The 24,226-nt window shown below is 47.5% G+C and overlaps 1 protein-coding gene and 1 long non-coding RNA gene across 4 annotated transcripts in view; one reads left to right on the top strand and one right to left on the bottom strand.

The window, feature by feature from the left end:
• Nucleotides 1-477: 477 nt before the first annotated feature.
• Nucleotides 478-24,226, top strand: part of UBA1 (ubiquitin like modifier activating enzyme 1) — a 42,959-nt gene continuing 19,210 nt past the window's right edge. The window contains exon 1 of one of the 3 annotated variants that reach the window (XM_081844588.1): nt 478-564. Coding sequence is in view for 1 of the 3 variants with exons in the window: in XM_081844586.1 (XP_081700712.1) it covers nt 19,070-19,147 (78 nt within the window). In the remaining 2 variants the exon portion in view is untranslated. Of the gene's footprint in view, nt 565-18,438; nt 18,588-18,991; nt 19,148-24,226 lie in introns of those variants that run through there. The other 2 variants (XM_081844587.1, XM_081844586.1) reach the window with 2 other exon arrangements.
• The window catches only part of LOC309332027, a 120,766-nt gene continuing 98,337 nt past the window's right edge, over nt 1,798-24,226 (bottom strand). Inside the window, exon 3 of the long non-coding RNA XR_014152038.1 lies at nt 1,798-2,994. This is a non-coding gene — a long non-coding RNA (uncharacterized lncRNA). The remainder of the gene's footprint in view (nt 2,995-24,226) is intronic.

Here is a 24,226-nt window from a genome sequence, read left to right on the forward strand (position 1 = left end):
AAATGAGAAAACCCCTAAACATTTTTTTTAGAAAAAAAGCACTGCGTCTATCTCCATCCTGGATTGCGTCCTGTCCGGTACATTGCTCTCTGCGCGAGATCCTCCCGCCCCTCCCCCTCCCCCTCCGGCCACGTGCTTCTGCGCGACATCAGGAGCCACGTGCTCCCTCGCCCCTCCAGGCGACCGGCAACTACATTTCCCAGGAGGCACCGCAGCCCCGCCCCGCCGGCCGAGCCGAACCACCCGAGTGGGGCGTGCGGGGGGGTTTCCCCCTCTGAGCTTCCCCTCCGTGCCCGCCCGAGCGCCCTTTCCCCTCAAGGAACCCGAGAGGAGGCCAAGGCCCCGACTCCGCCGCGCCGCGGCCCGGAAAGTGCGGCGGGATGCCCGGCAGCTCGGCTTGGGGGCGCTGAGGGACTCCGCTCCCCCTCGGCCCGCGTGGTCTCGTCCGGCGCGCTCCTCGGCGCGGGGGGCGGCGGCGCGCGGCGTCGGAGGCGGCGGCGGCGGCGGCGGGAGCAGCAGCCGGAGCGGAGCGGAGCGGGGACGCAGGCGGCGCACGGAGGGGGGGTGAGAGCCGGGCGGGGCGAGGGGGGGGCGGGCCGGGGGGGGAGGGAGGGAGAAGTCCGCGACCGCCCCCCCCTCCATTTGGGGCGCGTTCCCCCGCGCGGGATCGGGCTGGGCGACTGGCGGCTCCCAAGCCGGACATCCTGCCGCCTTTCCCCTCCCCTCGCGCCCCCTCGGCACCTGGGAAGCCACCGCGGAACTCAGCGCCGAGGCTCTGCCATCGTCGTGAGCGCGCCGCGCGCGACCTGCGGGGGGGCAAGGGAGGGCGAGGGCCCGAGCCCTTTCGTGTCTGCGTGCCCGCCAGGCACTCGAAGCCAGCTTCCCCTGTCAGCCTAAGTGACACCTGTCATTGCAAGAAAAGGCTCAAGGCTCATAGGATCACGAAAGGTGGAGTTGGAAAGGGCCCTGAGGCTCATGCAAGGCAGGAATCTTTCCCCACAACCCGGGGATCAAGAGTCTCACGCTCGGCCAACTGAGCTTTTATGCACCTTTGGTCTTTTGCAGGCTCCTTCCTCTCCTCCCCTCCATTTCTTTAGTCTCCAGATTATTTCTCCTCAAGCAAGGACTGTTGTTAGTACAGCTATAAGCCTGTTCCAATTTCTAAACCTAGTTTCCTTCTTTTGGGAGGAAAACCCAAAGGTATGAGACAGAGTCTCTCTGAAGTGTGCTGAAGTTCCTCTCCAGCCATTGTCAATGCTTGGTCTGCCCCCACCCCCTAGTTTTACTGAGCTGGTGAATGGGCTGTATTGCCAGACAAAAATCTGGCTTCAAGTCTGGGTCCGCTGGTTCTCTGTTTTCCAATATGTTGCAGACTCCTGTGAATCACATTTCTAGGGTTAGGAATCAGGTCTCTGTGTCAAATAGCAGGACATCAAGGCAGCCTTGTGTGCTGACATTTTTTATTTCAGTCATTAATGGATGTTTCATTCTCAGCTTGGGGAGGAAGGGGAGAATTGGGCCAAGTAATATGAATGATCCAGACCTACTGGTTTATGGTTTGTCCCTTTTCTATGTTTTCTGTTTCCTTGACTTGTAAGAAGGGAGCTGGTTAAGAACCTAATCTCAAGAGACTGTAACAACTTCTGTAGGGATGGGCTAAAGTGGCATAGTATCTGTAAGCAGCCTCCTGATCTTGAACAGCTACCAATAATAATAATAATAATAATAATAATAATAATAATTTATTATTTGTACCCCGCCCATCTGGCTGGGTTTCCCCAGCTACTCTGGGCGGCTTCCAACAAAGATGAAAAATACCTAGATGTATTCCTATGCTAGTGCTTTTTGCTCCTGAAATAGTTTTTGTTTACTTTGTTTCCCTGAAAGTTTATAAATTGGACCTTGAATTTCCCCCTTCAAATATAGGGGACTGTTCATTGAATAAAGGTGTTAGTTTTTAAAAATTGTCTAGGTAATCAAAAGCCAAAGAATCAACTTAATTTTCATATTTATAAATATAATTATTTGTAAATATAGGTGCCATTTTGATAACATTAAGGGAAGGAATGCAAATGCAATGTATAATGCAATACCACTTTTAATGTTCTCTCTGTTATTATCATTTGTACAGTAGCATTAATTATAATTGAGAGTTATAGAATTTTTCAGCATCTAAAGTGCTTCGTATATATTATCTTGGTCATTCTTATAACAGCCCTGGCAAGGCAATAATATTCCCATACTGCAGATAGTGGGAGGGAGGAATGCCAATGAGGTTGCATTTGAACTGAAGAATTCCCATGTAGAGCCAAAATATAAAAAGGGTGCCCATCAGCCTCAATCCTGACAACTAATAATAATAATAATAAAATGTCCAGTAGCACCTTAGAGGCCAACTTAGAGACTTAGTTGCTCTCTAAGGTGATACTGGACAATTTTTTAATTTATTTTGACTGTGTCAGACCAACATGGCTACCTACCTGAATCCTGACAACTAAAACTAGCATGAATTAAGACAGTTTACCAGATGTGGTCACAATAAGAGGGGAGTGGAATAGTTTTTTATATTGAGTCAAGAGATCCTAGAGAAGATCCTAGTTATAAAAAGTTTGTGCAGGAGTAAAACTGGATCAAGAAGGCAACAGACTCAGAGCAGGCTAGCTGAGATGGTTTGTGGCGACTTTTGACTGAGCTGCTTCATGTACTGAAATACCCCAGGATGCCAGCTGTGCTCTGTGTACTTTGTGTTGTGTGTGTGGCCTTAAAATTTGTCAGCTTTAGGCCCCTGAGTTAAATCTGCTCCCATGTGGTGTAGTGGTTCAGAGTGGTGGATTCGTAATCTGGGGAACCGGGTTCGCGTCTCTGCTCCTCCACATGCAGCTGCTGTGGGACCTTGGGCCAGTCACACTTCTCTGAAGTCTCTCAGCCCCACTCACCTCACAGAGTGTTTGTTGTGGGGCAGGAAGGGAGAGGAGAATGTGAGCCGCTTTGAGACTCCTTAGGGTAGTGATAAAGCGGGATATCAAATCCAAACTCTTCTCAGCTGCCAGCCTTGAGGCAAAAAGGGGTACAAAAGAACCTGTTGAGAGGCCCAGGCCCACCTGCCTCCCTCATTCCTCAAAGTGGATCTGCAGCAACAAGTGCTTTTTCCTTGACTTGCCCAACCTGCCCCCCATCCCATTCCTGGAGAATTCCATGTCAGGTTTGGGATTCAAACAACTCCCTAAAATGCTCTCTTTGTCTAGCCATGTTGGGAAAATACAGTGGTGCCCCGCAAGACGAACGCCTCGCAAGACGGAAAACCTGCTAGACGAAAGGGTTTTCCGTTTTGGAGGCGCTTCGCAAAACGAATTTCCCTATGGGCTTGCTTCGCAAGACGAAAATGTCTTGCGAGTTCCTGCGGGGTTTTTTCCCTTTCCCCCCCCCCTTTTCCTAAGCCCTAAGCCGCTTATCAGCTGATCCGCTAAAAGCTGCTAAACCGCTAATAGCGCTAATCCGCTAAGCTGTCAATGGGCTTGCTTCGCAAGACGAAAAAACCGCTATACGAAGAGCCTCACGGAACGGATTAATTCGTCTTGCGAGGCACCACTGTATTAACTGTTCCAGACACTAAATTCAAGGTGCAAAAGTCAGCAATATTTGTGTCCTACAAGTTTGTGATTCTGTGTAGCATTTGATTTTTTTAAATTTATTTTTTAGAATTACTATGCTGCATACCTATCAGAGTATCCAGTATAGATCTTGAAAACAACTTCAGATATGTTCTTTTCTCCTCAACCCTGCAAAAACCCTTGTGGAAAATGCCCTGAAATCATTTTAGTTCACAGGGAAAGAGTCCTCATCAAATTCCATTAACTCAGACTCTGATGAGACACTAACAATGCTTGACAAAGATTTTCTCACACTGTTCCCTTTGTTAATGAGCAAAAAGCCCAACTCGGCCTCCCTTTGGCCACTTTTCTTCCTTCCCCTGCACAAACATGCATTAACCCAGGTCATTCCCCACACAGAAATTTAGCTTTTTTTCTTACTGGCAGCTGAGAATGGGTAAATACTTCTGGTCCAGCAACAGAGATTCTTGATCATCATAGACTGTCTCTAATGGTTGCTTACCCCAACTGCTGTTTGAGAGAGTTGGATAAATCCAGCTGAGAATGGAGTCTCATATTTTAGGGCAGGGGAGAGGAACCTGTGGCCCTCCAGACATTGCTGGACCTCAGTTCCCATGAGCCCCAGCCAGCCAACTAGGGCACTATCTGGTTTTCAACATTTTTAGCTGGTATATAACCAGCTAAAATCACGCTATCTCGATATATCATGATATATATCTGCGGTGGCGAAGGGCCTTGCAGGGTCTCCCTGTGGCGGAAGAGGTTCCTGCGTATCTCCCCACAGCATCAGAGGGCCTTGCTGGGCCTCCCCATGGTGGTTGAGGGCCTTAAAATGTAAGGAAGTAGTAGATTTAATAAAAATATTAAATAAACTTCCATATACAGTGGTACCTCGGGTTAAGTACTTAATTCGTTCGGGAGGTCCGTTCTTAACCTGAAACTGTTCTTAACCTGAAGCACCACTTTAGCTAATGGGGCCTCCTGCTGCCGCTGCTGCACTTTTTCTGTTCTCATCCTGAAGCAAAGTTCTTAACCCGAGGTACTATTTCTGGGTTTGCGGAGTCTGTATCCTGAAGCGTATGTAACCCGAGGCGTATGTAACCCGAGGTACCACTGTAATATATTTAATATATTTTCAACTAATTTAAGAGTAGTTTAAGTGATTTACTCTTCAAGTTGCATATGCTTCCCCAACTCAGAGGTCTAAGTGGAATCTGTCCATGCATAAGCCCCACTGAGTTAAACTAAACTTACTTCTACTTTCCTGGGAGTAAGCCCCATTGAATTCAATAGGGCTTACTTGTGAGGAGGCATGCATTTGCTTTCACTGCTTACCAAAAAACACCCTCCCCATCATTTTCACACAGTACCCAACCTCCCATTTCAGCATAAGGCAGCCACCTAAATCTTCTCCCCTCCATTCCCCCCCAAAGGCCCCCCAAAAGCTTTCATCCCACCAATATCTCCCTTTTTATCAAAGGGAGGGAGAGAGGGGAAGCAAGCAAAAAGAATAGTCTCTTTTAAATTTAAAAAACACCCTTTTTAATATGGAAGAAAGCTATTTAGGGGGAACCAACAACATAAACACTACCAGAAAATAAAAACAGAAGCTCTTCCCCCCTAGATTTTTCAAGGTGGGGGTGAGTGTGAGGAAGAAAGAAGTGCTTTGTTTGTTTATTTGTGGGGGTCCCTCCTGGATTGTTAGCAGGCTCTGCATAATTACTTGAGCTCTAAGTGGAAAGCCACCAGTGAAGCTGAAAGAGTTTGCTACTTTGTGTGAGGGCTTGTCTACTTTTCTTACAGGGGGAGGGAGGGAGCAAATTATCTGCAAAGCTGAGCTACCCCCTGGGAAGCTGTTAAGTCTCCACCTTTTGTTCACTGGTGTATTGCCTTGTTGAAACACTTATCAAGATGTCATTCGCTCAGCCCTCCAGCCAACAAGGCCAATGGTCAGGGGTGATGGGAGTTGTAGTCCACAACCTCTGGAGGGCCACAGGTTCCCTATCCCTGCTTTAGAAAGTACAGTGCTGATGGCAACTGCAGAGATGAATGGGAGCAGCGCAAGAGCACCGCCGAGGCTTGACTAGCTGCTGGCAGAACAGTGTGGGATTTAACAGACCTCTGGTTTGATCCAGCAGAGATGTTTTTCTGTTCTTAAGCCGCCTCCCATCTGGAAATATTTTCCTATGGCTGCATTTCAAGCAGCAGGTAATATGGATGAGGATAAGGAGCATTGTTCACATGTACCCTACAGAGAGAGTGTCACAGTCCATCCTTCTTGGTTTACCCTGCTCTTTCCCAACATGTCATGTCAGTTGGATTGCTTTGTCTTTGTAGCAAACAAGGCTCTAGTCCGTTGCCTTAAGCGTCTGAAGATACCTGCCTGTGGAGAGGCAGCTGGCACAGCTTTGCTCCGTTGCGGCTCATGCTGTAGGGAAGGAAAGAGCCACATCACTGTGGTGTTCAGCAATCTCAAGGAAACCCTCCGGCCAGCTGAAGAATCCTGGGGAAAGATGGCAGAAAGGAAGCCTGGGACTGTCTGCTAAGACTCCCTCCCCCCATGAGGCAGATAATGTATTCCCATACGTTAAATGTGCATGAAGGCTAAAGACATAAGAGGTTTCCTCCTCTGAGCAACTCATTATTGTTATTCATTACATTGGTCTTTGGTCATTAGGACCTCACAGCAGAAAAACTGTGGCAGCAGAGTAGCCAGAAAGGTTCTGGGTTTCTATAAGGCTGGAACCGGACGGTTCCACCTCTCAGACCCAGTGGGCTGCAAGAGGACTTTGACACAGAAGCCGCAGACCACACACTGAATTAAATTTCCATATCATAAATTAAAGTGTTTGCAATATAATTAATATTATTTAATATACACATAGATTGAGTCTCTTGTGAAGCCAGCAAATAAATGCAGCCCATGAGAAGGAGGAGGAGGGGGCACAGGATGGGGGGCCACAGGGGCAACAGCTGCCTCATCCTCCTCACTTGCCTGCTGGTTGCCCACAGCTGCCACCATTTATCCCACTTGCTCCCCCCCCCCATACACCACACACACAGCCTCTTCAGGCTGGTTATTAACTAAGGAGGGGCAGGGATCTGTAGAGTTGGAAGGGGACTCCCGAGAGTCATCTAGCCTGACCCCCTGCAATCCCTGGCAGGCAGCCAGCCAGCAGCAGAGCCTCCCTGCCCAGGGCAGCCCAACCACCCTCAGAGCCCCAGAGGCCCCTCCAAGGCCCCCTGCATCTCGCCACACACCGTGTCTCTGCTGGGCCCAGGCTGCATCACAGCCTCCCTCTGGCCCTGCGGCTCCACTGCCATGGCCGCTTCCCTAAGCCCACCCCTTGGGAGAGGGCCCAAGAAGCAAGCAAGCAAGCAAGCAAGCAAGCAAGCAGGGAGAAGAGAAAGCTTCCTTCTCCACATTGGGTAAGGGCTGCCTGAAAAGGCCTTGTGGGCCACAGGGTGGACCACCAGCTCCCAAAGCAATGGGCAGGCATCATCTGGGTTTCCTGCTGTTCCTGTTCCCCAAGTGAGTCATGGCCAGGTGAGGAGGTGCTTTGGGAGTCTTCTGCACCTGGGAGCTGTTTACATTCCGAATCCAGGAGCATCCTCATGGCATATGAAACGTTCATACAGTTTGAAACATGGGGGGAAACTGGTTTTTTTCCACTTGAGATGTCTGTCTTTCCTTCATCCATCCATCCACCCTTTCAATTATTTTTGTAAATTAAAATTATGTAAAAAGAAATATATGCTATATTTATTTTCTTATCTGATTCAAATATTTCTACTTGTGGGACCTAAAAGGCATTATAATATAACAGGATTGGAGAGCTGCATTTCTTCACAGTCACAATGTCACCTTTTCTCTCTCTCATTCTTCTTCATTTTGCTTTATTAACCCCTTCTCCCTCCCTCTTTCCTGGTGCCCAGGGGGCTGCAGATTGTTCTAGCCAGAGATCTGGACATTGAACTGTAGTAGCTTGCAATGCTCCATCCATTTTGGCTCCCTTCCCTCCATCACCCCTTCTCCTCTAAACTGCTTGCTTGCAGAGGGTTTTTTCACCTTTCTTCCATTGTGCTGCCTTTCTCCTCTGCCCTCTTTGTCTCCCTTGAGGTTCCCCACTACTATGGAAGTAGGTTCCCTACCCCAGTTTATAACTCACCACATAAATATATATATTTGTGATATCTTCAAGTCTAGCTGCTTTGGTTTTCTTCAGACAATGATTGCAAGTAAACTTAGAGGTGAGGGGTACCTACACATAAGTTAGGTTTTGCCAATAGGAAAATTAGATTTTTGTGGGGCGGGGCATTAAGGATAGCAGAAAACAGAGCCATTAATGTTGTTCTAAGCCAAAGGACATTTTTGTTACCTAATTTATGAAATGACCTCTCCACACAGTCAGTATTATCCAGAAACAGAAGAAACCATTTTTAAAAATCTGCCTCTCCCCTTAGCTCCAAGCAGTCTGGCCAGTGGTCAGGGATAAGGATGAGTTGTCACCCAATAACACATGGGGGGGCACCATATTTGGTACCCCAGCATAGCTTATTGGGAAAGGGTTGTGGGGAGCCCGGAGCTTGTCTGCTCCCCAACCTGCGCATTGGAACAAATGACAGTTTTCCATACGGACTCTGGGAGCTGTAGTTCTTGCCAAAGCAGGACAAGGTCTGAGTGGGAGCTTATGAGAGGGCCCTTATGAGTGTCACTTAAAGTTTAAATCAAGGTGATAACAGTTTCTGAAAGACCAATAGCAGCTGATTATGACCTTCCATTTTTATCTCCATGGTCTTCAGAGAGCTGAAGGTTTGCACAGATTGAAACTACCGTATTTTTCGCCCTATAGGACGCACTTTTCCCCCTCCAAAAATGAAGGGGAAATCTGTGTGTGTCCTATGGGGTGAATACAGGCTTTCGCTGAAGCTTGGAGAGCGAGAGGGGTCGGTGCGCAGGGCTCCCCAGGCTGCGGATGTCTGCCCAGCACGAATGGTGCTCTGCTTTAGGGCCCCCTGCGTGCCGGGTGGCAGGCTGCTATTCGCAGCCTGGGGAGCCCTGCGGGAACTCCTGCAGGCTCCCCAGGCTTGCTGATAGCTTCCTGAAGCCTGGAGAGCAAGAGGGGTCTCCAAGCTTCAGCGAAAGCCTGTATTCACCCCATAGGACGCACACAGGTTTCCCCTTCATTTTTGGAGGGGAAAAAGTGTGTCCTATAGGGTGAAAAATACGGTAGTTTCAATCTGTGCAGAGCACCATTCGCACTGGGCAGACATCCGCAGCCTGGGGAGCCCTGCAGGAGTTCCCGCAGGGCTCCCCACGCTGCGGATAGCAGCCGAGCACCCGGCAGATATCCGCAGCCTGGGGAGCCCTGCAGGAGTTCTCTCAGGGCTCCCTAGGCTGCGTATAGCAGCCTGCCGCCCGGCGCGTTGTGTGCCCTGAAGCAGAGCGCCCCTCGCGCTGGGCAGATATCCGCAGCCTGGGGAGCCCTGCGGGAGTTCCCACAGGGCTCCCCACGCTGTGGATAGCAGCCTGCTGCACGGAGCGCGGGGCGCGCTGAAGCAGAGCGCCCCACGCTTTGGGCAGACATCGGCCAGCCCCACAAGCTTGGGGGACAGCGGGGAGGTGCAGCGCCGCCACCCTGCTGTTCCCCGACCTGGTTTTGGGGGGGAAATAAAGGGGGGAAATCCTTTACTCCCCCCACCAAAAAAACAACAACTAGGTGTGTCCTATGGGACGGAGCGTCCTATGGGACGAAAAATACGGTACCTTTCAAATCAGCTTGCTTCTCAATTTGGTATTGTGCATTTCCAAACATAGATAAATTTCTTTCACGTGCTGCAATGTTTGAGGAACCTGAGAAGATATGAGAGTTGTACATGTCTTAACAGTATACCGGAATTGTAATTATCTAAAATGGTAGATGAATTTATGGAGTCATGGCAGAGTTATTAGAAAACATTTTGAAGGAGTAAAGGGCAACCAAAACTACATTTTAAAACCTTGCCTTAAAGGGCGTTTCACATATTTGTGAAGGAGAAAATATTTCATGAGAGGGTTTCCTTGCACATTTTTCTGGAATTCCCCATTTTTCCATTGGAAGAATTTTTGAGTCAGGATTTCTGACAATGCCCCAAGCCTCGCCTTAATCCCCAGTTTTCCTCTTCACTCCACAGATTGCAAAAGTGAAGGCAGCATTGGACCTGGAGGGAAGCCCAAAGGGGCTCTAGGGGCACCCATTTGGGGCTAGAGGGCTCTGCTGCAGGTGTGAACAATCTTTGGCTTCCAGGTGTTGCTGAAGTACAATATACCCAGAAGATCTAGCCAGTGTGGCCAGGAATCAGGAAGTATGGGACTTGTAATCCAACTCCATCAGGAGGGCCAAAGGTTTCCCACACCTGGTCTATTGCCAAGGACTTCCTTGGGAGGAGGAAGAAAATCCAGCTGCAAACACTGATCCAGCAAGTGACCAGGAAGAGGAGGAGCTGCTTCAGGGCCTAATCCAGAACTCCCTGCTTCAGCTCCCACATGCTCTGGTCATGGAGACTTTGTGGGAGGTGAAGCAGCTTCTCCCCATTTTGCATTCTGGAGGTTCCCATCTCTGCTCAACACAGCTTTTCAGGGCTGCCATGGCTCACATCTTAGGAACTGTGACATGGCTTTTCATGGACATCTGACCTGGGAAGCTGGTGGGGTATATGTCGGGGGTCACCAATGTTTTCCAACCACTGGACACATTTTTAATTTAAGGAAAGTGTTGTGGGGGTGTGGCATAACACAAAGTGGCTGGCGTGGGGGCAGAGTTTAACACAAAATGGTTGCCACAACCAAAATACAGTGGTACCTTGGGTTACATATGCTTCACTTTACAGACTCCTCTAACCCAGAAATAGTACCTCGGGTTAAGAATTTTGCTTCAAGATGAGAACAGAAATCGCGTGGCGGTGGCGCGGCAGCAGCAGGAGGCCCCATTAGCTAAAGTGGTGCTTCAGGTTAAGAACAGACCTTCAGAACGAATTAAGTACTTAACCTGACGTACCACTGTACAGTGGTACCTCTGGTTGCGAACGGGATCCGTTCTGGAGGCCCGTTCGCAACCTGAAAAGAACGCAACCTGCGTCTGCACGGGTCGTGATTCGCCGCTTCTGCGCATGCACATCATGGCATTTTGCGCGTCTGCACGAGCGGCGAAACCTGGAAGTAATGCATTCCGGTACTTCTGGGTCGCTGCGGGACACAATCTGAAAACACTCAACCTGAAGCAAATGTAACGTGAGGTATGACTATAGGGGAAAAAAAGATTTAAAAAAGACATTGAAAGGGTGTGGACACCCCCAATAGCTGTCCCATCCTTTGGTAGGCAGGGGGCACCTACATCAGATACCACTGTATTCCCTCAGAGAGATGCTGTTTGCACCTCTCCTGTGTTCAAAAGGGCTGGCTGGGTGGGAGCCTAGTCCGGGCATCCAGTCAGTTGAGGCATGTTTAAGTGAATGTGTTCAGCAGGGTTGTTTTTCTAGAAAAAGAGGTGCCAGAACTCACCAGGAGCTCCTCCGTCATTCTCTTAGGATGGCAGTGGCGCTCCCCTGAGAGCTGCAGCTGAACAAATGTGCTATGTAGGCAAGGCCAAGCAAGGAAGAACAGAGAAAACAGCCTCTTGAGGCTTGTGGAGTTTTGAGGGGATATTTACAGAGACCTTTCATGGGCTCCGGCCTGCAGATCCCAGTGTATGTGACACATATTTAGTGGACAGTGGAGGGCTACTCAGATTGAGAACCAAAGATATTTTTGTTGTTGTTTAGTTGTTTAGTCGTGTCCGATTCTTCGTGAACCTAGGGACCAGAGCACGCCAGGCACTCTTGTCTTCCACTGCCTCATATTGGTAGCTTCGAGAACGAGTACCATCTCGTCCTCTGTCATCCCCTTCTCCTTGTGCCCTCCATCTTTCCCAACATCAGGGTCTTTTCCAGGGAGTCTTCTCTTCTCATGAGGTGGCCAAAGTATTGGAGCCTCAGCTTCAGGATCTGTCCTTCCAGTGAGCACTCAGGGCTGATTTCCTTCCGAATGGATACGTTTGATCTTCTTGCAGTCCATGGGACTCTCAAGAGTCTCCTCCAGCACCATAATTCAAAAGCATCAATTTTTCGGCGATCAGCCTTCTTTATGGTCCAGCTCTCACTTCCATACATCACTACTTGGCAAACCATAGCTTTAACTATATGGACCTTTGTTGGCAAGGTGATTTCTCTGCTTTTTAATATGCTGTCTAGCAGCATGTTGACATTTGGAGTATTGAATAGGAAGGCAATGAGCTTTGTCTCCAAATAAGCATAGCCTGAATTATGTTGAAGACAATGCCCCTATATGGCACTTGAGGGTGCAGACCCACAGCAAGCGAATAGGAGCTATGCACTGTGCTAGGTTGCAATGTTGGAATAGTCACTGCGGCCTCACAGTGCTATAGTGCAAGACATTATTTTACACCCACCCACCCACCCACCTGCTGTATACCCGGAGGTCTCAGGGCGGTTCACATAACCCACTTCCCTGCATTAGCCCAGAGGCAGCCATTTCTCATTCCTGGCAGTTCACATCTAACCCCAGCCTTGACTCCCTTGGTGATCTTAGGCAAACCTTTCCCCCTCTTTTTTAAATCTCACCCCCCTCCCAAAGGAGTCCAAGTGAGCAAACAACAAAATCACTGAAAAATACTTTTTCTTTTTTTAAACAAACCAAATATCTTCCATGTTAATATTAATCAGTCCATATTAATATTTCAAGAGTGCCAGCAACAATGTCTCTCAGCGCTGCCCAATGCCTGATTGAATAGGAATGTTTTAAAATTCCACTTAAATGTCAGTTATGAGGAAGAGAGTTTAACCTCAGCGGAGAGGGCATTCCATAAGTGGGGGACCACTACCAAGAAGGCTCTGTCTTGGGTTGGCATGTGACAGGCAGCCATCAGCCCCACCCACACGGCCTCCCCTGCCAGGCGGGGAATGCGAAGCAAGATGACATTGGAGGTATTTGGGTTGCAGGCTATCGAGAGCTCTGTGCGCTAGTTTGTTTAACTACAATCCACCGTGGTGCGTGCTTATATTTCTTGCATGTGTATTGTGCTTTCAGGCCTCTGTATCCAAACACACCACAAGTGAGAGGCACAAATACAAGATGGGTGACACCTGGCTTGAGAGCAGTACATGTGAAAAGGATCTAGGAGTCTTGGTTGACCACAAACTTGACATGAGCCAACAGTGTGACGCGGCAGCTAAAAAAGCCAATGCAATTCTGGGCTGCATCAATAGGAGTATTGCATCTAGATCAAGGGAAGTAATAGTGCCACTGTATTCTGCTCTGGTCAGACCCCACCTGGAGTACTGTGTCCAGTTCTGGGCACCACAGTTCAAGAAGGACACTGACAAACTGGAACGTGTCCAGAGGAGGGCAACCAAAATGGTCAAAGGCCTGGAAACGATGCCTTATGAGGAACGGCTAAGGGAGCTGGGCATGTTTAGCCTGGAGAAGAGGAGGTTAAGGGGTGATATGATAGCCATGTTCAAATATATAAAAGGATGTCACATAGAGGAGGGAGAAAGGTTGTTTTCTGCTGCTCCAGAGAAGCGGACACGGAGCAATGGATCCAAACTACAAGAAAGAAGATTCCACCTAAACATTAGGAAGAACTTCCTGACAGTAAGAGCTGTTCGACAGTGGAATTTGCTGCCAAGGAGTGTGGTGGAGTCTCCTTCTTTGGAGGTCTTTAAGCAGAGGCTTGACAACCATATGGCAGGAGTGCTCTGATGGTGTTTCCTGCTTGGCAGGGGGTTGGACTCGATGGCCCTTATGGTCTCTTGATCCTATGATTCTATGAATCTAAGTGTAAGAGGCCGCCTTTTGGGTGTCTGTTAATTTGAGGAATGGTAATCCTTGGGCAAATACCTCTGTGCTGTTCTTAAGAGGCTGGTGTGCACTAAACGTGTGCCCCAAAAGCTGAATTCTTTGACGACGAATGTGTTGTGCTAATTTGCCTACTTTGTTTTTTGTTAACTATTTTTATGTTAGGCATAAAAGGGGAATACTGCTCAAGCTCAGCTCTGAATAGGAGGGGCTGTAACTCAGTGGGAGACCTCATGCTTTGCAGGCAGAAGATCTCTGGTTAAATCCTTGCTGTCTCCAGTTAAAGGATCTCAAGCAGGAGGGCAAATCAGCACCTTGGGCTGCCTGAGGCCCTGGGGAGCCACTGCCCACTGCAGTAATCCACTCTGCATCAGGTGGGCCAGTGGTAGGAGGTAGGGCTGGATATTTGACTGTTCAAGATAGATTTGGTCAAGTGAAGCTCAAGTATTTTTAAGGCATTAAAGTTGTGGGAAAACATGAGGTTTGGTACTAATGTTAATTAATAGAAAAGTACTAACTTAAATAATTCATTACTTTTTTTAAAAAAAGTTATCTTTAAAATTACATTCTTCCCTCAAAGAACCTCGAGCAACATTCATTGTTCTCCTAGCCCCTTTTATCTTCACAACAAGCCTGTGAGGCAGGTTAGGTTGAGAGATGGTGACTGATCCAAGGTCAAAGCAGCCCTTTTCCAGTTGGCACTTTGAACAGGGCTTCTCCAACGCTTTGCAGGCACCATCAGTCAGCTGCAGACTCCCTGGAGGGCAGCTGGCCTTGGCTTGGCTGAAGTGACCCGACAGGCCTAATGAGGTCTAGAGGCTGGAGGTCCACTGACTAAGCAATGACTCTTCAGGGTTTCAGGTGGGTTTTCCCCAGGCCTGCCTGGAGATGCCTGCAGTTGAACTACAGAGCAGATGCTCTACCGCTATGACTCTTCCCCAAAGGAAGATGCCACTCTATAAATGAAGCTAGATTGGCATGCAAGTGGATAAGGGCATTCTCAGTGGTGGCTCCACAATTGCGAAATGAAATGCCATGGCTCATCTGGCAAGCCCCCTCCAGGGTAGGTTTTAAGACCTGCCTTTAGCAGCTACTTTAACCTGACTTGCAGAACTCCACCATTTTTGCCAGATTTTGCTGCATTGGCATTGGTTTCGGTATTACAGTGGTACCTTGGGTTACATACACTTCAGGTTACACACGCTTCAGGTTACAGACTCCGCTGTACCTCGGGTTAAGAATTTTTCTTCAGGGTGAGAACAGAAATTACGCGCGGCGGTAGGCCCCATTAGCTAAAGTGGTACTTCAGGTTAAGAACAGTTTCAGGTTAAGAACGGAGCTCTGGAATGAATTAAGTACGTAACCAGAGGTACCACTGTATTTTGAAATAGTGTTTTGATATTTTGTGGTGGTTTATGGTCTTAGATCATGGCTTGTAAATAGCTTTGGGAAGAATTTTTCTTGAAAAGCCATATAGGTATATACCGTAATTAAAGAATGCATTTCTGCCCTGGATCATAGGGCTCTCATAGCACAATTCTATACATGTTTACTTAGAAGTAAGTCCAACTGAGTTCGGTTGGGCCTGTTTCCAAGAAAGGGAATACAAGTCTTCAGCTTCATTTAACTGATCTTCATGCTCTGAAGTCTGGTCTCAAATGTGTTAGATTTATATCCTGTCTTCTCAAAGGAGTGATGAAAGTTAGAGCACATATATGAGGTGATATTGCTCACTAGAGAGTAGATCTTCCTAGTTCTGTTTCTAGCACTGGGAGGGCACCTCCAGAACCACCTCTGCTTATGTTCTCTTGTCCTTGCCTTGAATGAGTTTGTCTTCCTGGCACATGAGTATGGCATGAGTGATGCCACTGGGTTCCTTCCTCCCCGAGGTCCTGTGATAGGCAGTAGGAGCAATCACAACTATAATGTGCATATTTGTGGCAGCCTGTTTTAACACTGATTTAAGTTGCTGGTTATGGTCATGGGCAACAATTAGTTTTCTGAAACATTCTGAATTGTAAAATAGGGTGATTTGCATTGGGTAACCTGCATCAGAAACATTTCTGCTGTCTGAGAGCAGGGGTCACCAGCCTTTTTGAGCCAGCAGGCCCGTTTGGAAGTTTGAGAAAGGGCCATGGGTGCCAGTCACAAAATGGCTGTATTGGGTGTGTGACATAACACACAGTGGCTGGCATGTTTAAAATAGAGCAGGAAAGGAGACAGGAATGCAAAATGGTGTGGGTATTGCCCATCAATGGGGAGGGAAGGCACCTTAGCTCTTTGCACCTCGCTTCTGTTCAGAACAGGTGGGATGATGGTTGTCTAGGTGCCAGGCTGGCGACTGCTCTCCTAGAGAATGATCTAATTTAGCATGTTAATTTTACTTGTATTTAGTAAACAAAACAAAAAAAATGAAACTGAAAGCTTACCTCATATTATGCTTACAATAACGTCCACTCATTGTGTTCTCTTCTGCATTGGAGCCTTAATATAGCATGATGACTGCTAGATTATTCCAGGACAAAAAAATTAATGTGGATCTGATCCTCACTCCGCAAATCTGATTGGGCCAGATTTGGAGGCTTCAGTGGATGTTGTTGGATAAAGCTTAGACAGATTGTGAGTGACAGGGCCCAGGAGGAGCACATGATGTAGGTGTGCATCGGGTCAGTCTTTTGGATGAAAGATTATGAGGAGCCCCACAAAAGAGTAAATAAAAGTATGAAAATGTGTTTAAAAGCAGCACTCCATTAATGAAGATGGACCAGAGGTTAATGGATACCATGAATAAGGGTCCTATCCTCATCAGTTATAGTCCTGTACTCTGGATTTTTGTCCCATGTTTTGCAACATTTTGTAGCAGTGAGTTCCAAGGAGCATTCATTTATTGTTGCTAGAAGTTTTGTTTTATTTTTGCCTGCTTGTGCTCCAAAATATTTTGGAATTGCAAGTAGTTGACCTATTGGCCCAAGAGAATAAAAAGCAGGAAATGGGTACATATTTGGATGCAGTTGCTCTGCTTTTTCTGTTTTGAGCACCAGCCTTTTATTGATATTGAGCAGATATCATCATCATCATCATCTTATTATTTCTACCCTGCCTTTTTAAATTTGGGAGTTTATTTCTTGGGGACAGTTTGACTCTTAATTGCATTGTCAAGCTTTCAATTAGTCCTTGCAGACACTAATTCTGTGCTGTAGCATAGGTTTGAACTGATTGGTTCAAAAATGGGAAAGAAGTACAACAAGGCTGTATATTGTCTCCCTGCTTATTCAACTTATATGCAGAATTCATCATGCGAAAGGCTGGACTGGATGAATCCCAAGCCAGAATTAAGATTGCCGGAAAAAATATCAACAACCTCAGATATGCAGATGACACAACCTTGATGGCAGAAAGTGAGGAGGAATTAAAGAACCTTTTAATGAGGGTGAAAGAGGAGAGCGCAAAATATGGTCTGAAGCTCAACATCAAAAAAACGAAGATCATGGCCACTGGGCCCATCACCTTCTGGCAAATAGAAGGGGAAGAAATGGAGGCAGTGAGAGATTTTACTTTCTCGGGCTCCATGATCACTGCAGATGGTGACAGCAGTCACGAAATTAAAACACGCCTGCTTCTTGAGAGAAAAGCAATGACAAACCTTGACAGCATCTTAAAAAGCAGAGACATCACCTTGCCAACAAAGGTCCGTATAGTTAAAGCTATGGTTTTCCCAGTAGTGATGTATGGAAGTGAGAGCTGGACCATAAAGAAGGCTGATCACCAAAGAATTGATGCTTTTGAATTATGGTGCTGGAGGAGACTCTTGAGAGTCCCATGGACTGCAAGAAGATCAAATCTCTCAATTCTGAAGGAAATCAACCCTGAGTGCTCACTGGAAGGACAGATCCTGAAGCTGAGGCTCCAATACTTTGGCCACCTCATGAGAAGAGAAGACTCCCTGGAAAAGACCTTGATGTTGAGAAAGATGGAGGGCACAAGGAGAAGGGGACATCAGAGGACGAGATGGTTGGATAGTGTTCTCGAAGCTACCAGCATGAGTTTGACCAAACTGCAGGAGGCAGTGGAAGACAGGAGTGCCTGGCGTGCTCTGGTCCAGGGGGTCACGAAGAGTCGGACAAGACTAAACGACTAAACAACAAAGCATAGGTTGCTCCACAAGAAAAGGAAGATTTGCACAAAGAGTTTTAAGTGCCCCATTCTTCCTGGCTGCACCACCTTGGTTTTATAGTAGGAGTAGCTGTCTTGTGGCAAAAATGAAGTGAAATCCAGGGACTCGCTGAAAACTAACTGATGCCTTTTTGTATGAGGACTTTGGAGTTGGTGACTGTGTCAACAATGAATCATGGCCTGGTACAGTTAGCAGGGGCCCCCAGGGTCATCCTTGCAATGACAGATGGCCACCCAAGCTCTGCTTAAAAACTGCCTAGGAATGAGAGTCCACTCTTCTTCCTAAGCATTTTCCACACTGTTTAATGAATGACGATTCGCTGCGCTGCTCTTGACAGGGGGTTGGACTCGATGGCCCTTGTGGTCTCTTCCAACTCTGATTCTATGATTCTATGAAGGGGGAGAGGACAGGTCTCTGCCCTGAGCGGCTTGCAGTCCGGGGCTCACCTGCTGATGAGGGGAGGAATAGGATTGAAGCCGCCAACGCTCATGTGGGCTGAGACCTTGAGCTGCAGCCTGTGCATTGCCAGGGGGCGGGGCCACCGAAACGGAAAGTCCCGCCCCGTTTCCCCGAGCCGGGAGGGCGGGGCTTCCCTTGCCTGGGGCTTTCATCATAAAAGGAGGCAGGTCTCTAGGTCAGGGGGCGGGGCCGGCGACTGCCAGCCTATCCGGGCGCGCGGTACCTGTGAGGGGCACAGGCCTAGCCCAATGGGGTCGCTCCGAGGGCCGGGCGGGGCCCTGTGCGGCTTGGAGGGGAGCGGAGCGGCGCTGAGGAGGTTTTTGTTCCGGGCCCGGCCGCCGCCATCTTGTGTCCGAGCAGGTCGGAAGAGGAGGAGGAAGCGGCGGCAGCGCGGAGCGGTGACTCGGCAGCAGCGGCGGCCGCGGCGGGGCCTGACACAGCCTCATTGGTAACGGCGGGGGGGGGTCGCTCTCGGCTTCTTCGCTCCCCATTTCCATAGAAACAGAACCCGCCCAAGGATGCCTGTCGCCATAGAAACAAGGACTCTTCCCCCGCCCCCTCCCAGCCGCTCCGGCCTCGGCCTTCGGACTCCCTCGCAGCCCCTCGGGTCCTGGCCTCTCGCTGCTCCGTAGAAGGGGCGGCGGCCCGCCCTTGAGGAGCCAGGCTGGGAGGGGCGGGGGCCCTTCCGCGTTGCTGTGTCACCCGCCTCTGCCTCGTGTTCGCTTCCTTCAGAAATGCCGCCCCCCGCCACTTGCCCCTTTTCTGCCAGAACTTGAAAGGAGCCCCCCCCCCGAAGCGGGAGGGTGCGGCGCTTCCTTCTCGGTCCTCGCGTGACGCGCCTGGCCGGGACGCCCCTCGCGGAAGCCCGGAAGCGCCTGCGGCCTTAGCTGCTCCGGCGCCGCGGCCTCGCTGCTTCTCTTTTCCCCCAGGATGGAGGGGGCGGGGATTGCAGAGAAGAGCCAGGATAAAAAGTCCAGGGGGTCAGTCAGCTGGGAGCCATGGGAGCAGGCAAGTGCGGGGCTAGCGGGGGACGGGGAGCGTTTTAGCGCCTCTCCTGGCGGGGGCGAAAGGGAGTCATTCCAAGGAGAAGGGAGCCCGGGATCTCTGGATACCCCATCCTTACCATTATTGCGGAGGTGCAAAACATGGGACGAGGCAAATAATAGAGTAACAGCTCTTTCAAGCTTGCCTGGAGATGGCATGCCTTTGAAGGAAGCTCGATTTGGGTTGGGATCTGCTTTAGTCTCGGAAGAGAAATTTAAGCTGGTAAATAATTGCAAATGCTAATCGTTATTGGTTACAGGGTTGTGAGGCTGTACAATTTTCACAAAACGAACCAGCAACTTCTTTTGCTCAGGTGGCCTCCTGCATAGAAATCCACTTTCCTGTTAGGTCTCTTTAGGCTGGAGAGCATAGGAACTCAGCCTCTTTATCACTGATCCATATCCCTGTAATATATGTATTGCAGGGCAGTTTGAACGTAGCTCTGGCAGGCTGTTGCCCAGAAGGAATAGTGCCTGACTTACCCTGAGCAAGAGGTTAAGTCAGGGGTAGGCAACCTAAGGCCCGGGGGCCGGATGCGGCACAATCGCCTTCTCAATCCGGCCCGCGGACGGTCCAGAAATCAGCATGTTTTTACATGAGTAGAATGTGTGCTTTTATTTAAAAATGCATCTCTGGGTTATTTGCGGGGCATAGGAATTCGTTCATTTTTCCCCCATCAAAATATAGTCCGGCCCCCCACAAGGTCTGTGGGACCATGGACTGGTCCACGGCTGAAAAAGGTTGCTGACCCCTGGGTTAAGTGGACAGTTGCCTTCCTTACTATGACCCTTTATTGGCATCCTTTGTTAGAATGGGCTCCAGTGTGTAAGATAAATGGCAGCTGGTTGGGTGTGGCTCGAAACAACTGAGTGTCAAAGTTCTGCGAGAACTTGCAACATGTTATATGAGTGACCTGATTTTCTTGATCAGTAGTACTGTTAACTTATGGCTAACCTCAGCCAGATACAGTATAGTCTAAATCTATAGAGGGAGAGTAAGGATCTTAGCTTTATTCTCAGAAGGGTTTGTAGCAGGAAGGCTTGGAAAGGAGTAGAACTTCATCCTTGCTAAGGAATCAACTGTCAGTTCCATCTCATAATTCTTTCCTCTTACCAAACTACTTGGAATAGACTGTTTCTATCTCCCCTAATCTTGAGTGATCAGTGGTCTGCTTACAATAAGCAAATAAGGTTGGTGGAATTTTATTCCTCATCCTTGGTACAATTGAAAGGCTTGTGTGCTAAAGTTGCCAGACTGAAACCACATTGATTTATATGTCTTACTCTTCTAGTATCACAGAATTAACATTTTGACAAGGGACAGTCATCTTAGCTAGCCTCTTTTGCTGTCCAGGTTCCAGATGGCTCAATTAGAATCTTTTTTTTTTTTTTTAATGTACTGGTCAAATGATGTTAGTCCCTATTTATTAATATATTAATCCTGATTAAAAGATTGTCCTTGACTAATTGGAATTTTCAGATCAGCTGTTTTCTCCAACTCCCACCACAGTTTGCATTTTGATTACGGGGTCTGGTTATCACTTATTAGTTGACAACCGTGTTCAGTGTGAACGGTTTCTGTTTAGCAACCAGCTACATGTGCCAACTTTCAAAGATCTGATTCCCTGCATATGGTCGGCCTCTGCAAATGGGCACTTATGTAAAATGAAATAGCCACAGTAATATCAGTCAAGTATGGAAAGGACTAAATCACATCCTTTATGCGGGCGTTTGGTTCACTCTCACTCTGTTTCCTCCCTTGTCTTTTTGTAGCATTTGCCTGGATGATCAGTTATGATCTGGAATATTTTTTGGCTTATTGCTTTTCTAAGATGCCAGGTTCTATCTGATGTGCCTTATCACATCACCCCAAATGGGTCTTGTGTCAACATGATTAGTTTGGTTTTGCCATACCTAAATTCAAGGTGGAAACATGTTTTTTCACATTGGCCTAAGTGCCTGCATGCTGGTTCTACAGTCATTCAGATTAAACCGTCTGGCTGGCTTACTTGTGTTGAATACTCCATCTGGGGTTCAAATAAGAGTTAAACTTCTTCAAACATTTCTGAGGAAGAGTACCATACTATTGCAGCTCTTATGTTTCCATCAGGCTGGTTTTTATCAGATAATAATATCTCATACGCTCTTGTTTCCCGTGATGAAATAGCATTCGGTGCTGGGAGTGTTCGACCAACGAGTGCCCAGGTTGTCCTTCAGTTCTTGCAGTTAAACCAGTTGGAACTTGAGTTTTCCTTTATTTTTCTTCAGTAGTTAATTGTTTCGACGTTTTGCACATGAATTCATTTGCTGGACAGCATATCTGCCACAGAATTCCTGGATTTGTGAAGCATTTTGGGGTACTGCCTTAGTTCAGGGGGTGGTACTAATCAGGTTTGTTATCCTTTGTAAATTGAGGGCCTCCTAGAGTGTGCCTCTCACTCTCCTGTTGCTTTCAGTTGCTGAGGTAGATCAGTAATGCTCAAAAAGTTTTTTTTTAAAAAAAATATTTATTAAGATTTTGGAAATTACAAAAAGGAAAAAGAAAAGTTAAACATAGAAAAACAAAAACACTACATAAAACATTAAATTAGCAAAACAAACAAAACAAAAACAATTAAAAATACTTCCAATCTTTTCGATCTTAACTTTCATACACTTGTTTCCTTGACTTCCTCAACGCCTCCCTTTTTGTATTCCACTTCAATTAACTATTTCAGCAAGTCCTTTCCATCTTCATCTATTTTCTGTCTTATAGTTAATTTTAACATATTGTAACCTAGTTCCCCCCCCTTTTAATACATTAACCATCTATCTATACCTAGTTCCTTCTAACATTTCTGCCAAAGCCATATAACTTTATTCCACCTTTTTTCTAAAGCTCCTTAATTTTACAGTATTTCTGTAAATAATCTTTAATTTTTTTCCAATCTTCCTCCACCGACTCTTCTCCCTCATCTCGGATTCTGCCAGTCATTTCCGCCAGTTCCATATAGTCCATCAACTTCATCTGCCATTCTTCCCGGGTGGGTAAATCTTGTGTCTTCCAGTACCTCGCAATGAGTATTCTTGCTGCTGTTGTCGCATACATAAAGAAAGTTCTATCCTTCTTTAGCACCAATTGGCCGACCATGCCCAGGAGAAAGGCCTCTGGTTTCTTCAGGAAGGTATATTTAAATACCTTTTTCATTTCATTATAAATCATCTCCCAGAACAGTAATGCTCAAAAAGTTGTCCTTGTGAGAAACCTGCTCTCTATGGCTGACCTTTTAATCAGGGGCTGATAAGCTTCCAAAGGATTCCAAGGTTCATAGGAAAACTACTGGGCGAGACTGTTGCTTGTTCCGAACTCAAGACTAATATACCCCTTTGCAGTTTTCCCTATACGGTGGTACCTCCGGTTGCGGGCGGGATCCGTTCCAGAGCTCCGGTTGGATCCCGAGGTTTCCGCAACTACAGGGGCCGCTTCTGCGCATGCGCACACAGTGAAATCTGGAAAAATACTTCCGGATTTGCCGCATTTGCATCCTGAAGGATACGCAACCAGAGGTGTGTGTATCCAGAGGTGTCACTAATCTGTTTTATCTTTGGGGTCTATTGTTGCTGTGCTAGAAATACGCTGCAACATTGGATAAGGTGAATAAGAAGGTGGGAGCTCTTTTTGGGCTCTCCACCAAATGATTACATTGTTCAGTAGCCTTTTAATTCAATTGGATGTGGTCGACCAATTGGTAGTTGATGGTCTGTTGAAAGATCATTGGCCAGTTTCTAGTGGACTACTTGGTGCCTGCCAGGAATCACTGCAAAAAATTCTGAGCTAGGTGTACCTTGGGGATGCTCTTTATGTCCTGAAGCAAGTATGAATACGCAGGATTGCTTTGTAAATTTTTGAAATGCATAAATGGGAATTTAGGTCAAAAGAAACAGTAGACAAAACAAGATCAAAGTTGACCTGCCTAGGGTTATATGAAGAAACTTGTTTGAACTCGGTCCACTTGGATAAATTCACACATTGTAAAAGCTAATGAATTATCTCAAATCAAATAAGTGTAACTGTATATAATTCTAAGAGGTTTTCAGTATAAGCTGAGATCCTGACCATAAACTCCTAGGGAATTAGTTCTGCTGAATTCAGTGGGGTGTACGGTAATTTCTCAGTAGGCACATATTAGGATCTACCTCCATACCTCCAGTGGCATAGAGATTATTACCATTATCTCTGTTATATGGTGTGACCAAGTCCCAATTTTCCACTTAGAGTTCTTTGTTGGTCAGCCACGTCTCAACAAAGTCTCCCTGTTGGGAGAGGTCTTTGGACCTATAAAGAGAGAACCTGATTGCATTCTGCTTTTCCTTGATCTTCCAAGCCCATTGCTTGGAAATTCCAAATGATCTAACCTCTGCCAGCTAAGGCTGATTGTTTCCCAGCTGACTCATATCCAGCCCCTCCCTTGCCAACCCTGTCTGTGTGACTTATGATTCTTCCTGTACTGAGCTGGAGAACTCTGCTGGGAGGGAGCAGCCTAGAATGAGGTCATGTGGTTCAGATGTCCACATTGAGATTTAGCAGCTTTACACAGTGGGTTAGTCTAGGCCAGATTTGATGAAGTGAACATGTGTGAGGGCCGGTCAAAGTTGTTGAGCTTTTTTAAGGATTGCTCCCCTGTAAAATTATTGGGTTAGGGTTATTGGGTTGAGCTTACATTTACACTTCAGTGTTTAGGAGACAAAATAGAACAGTGTCTGTGGTCAAAGTTCAAAGAAACAAGCTGTCCATTATTAGTGGCATCTCCTTTCCTGGGCTGCTTCAACTCCTGAGACTCTACAGCAGCCTTTGTCAACCTGGTACCCCAGGTGATGGAGACTACAACATCCAGCAGCAGCAGCTAGCATTATCCATCCACCTATCTTCCCATTTTTGTTCCACCTGTCTCCAGGGAGTTCAAGGCAATCTACGTGGTTCTTCTCCCCTGCCCTCACTTTAACTCTCACAAGGGAGCCATGGAAGGGAGGGGGGAGGTAGGAGAACGGGATGCTGCCCCGAGCG

The sequence above is a fragment of the Podarcis erhardii genome (genome assembly GCF_964252035.2).
Source record: "Podarcis erhardii genome assembly, chromosome: 17".
Classification (NCBI taxonomy): Eukaryota; Metazoa; Chordata; class Lepidosauria; order Squamata; family Lacertidae; genus Podarcis; species Podarcis erhardii.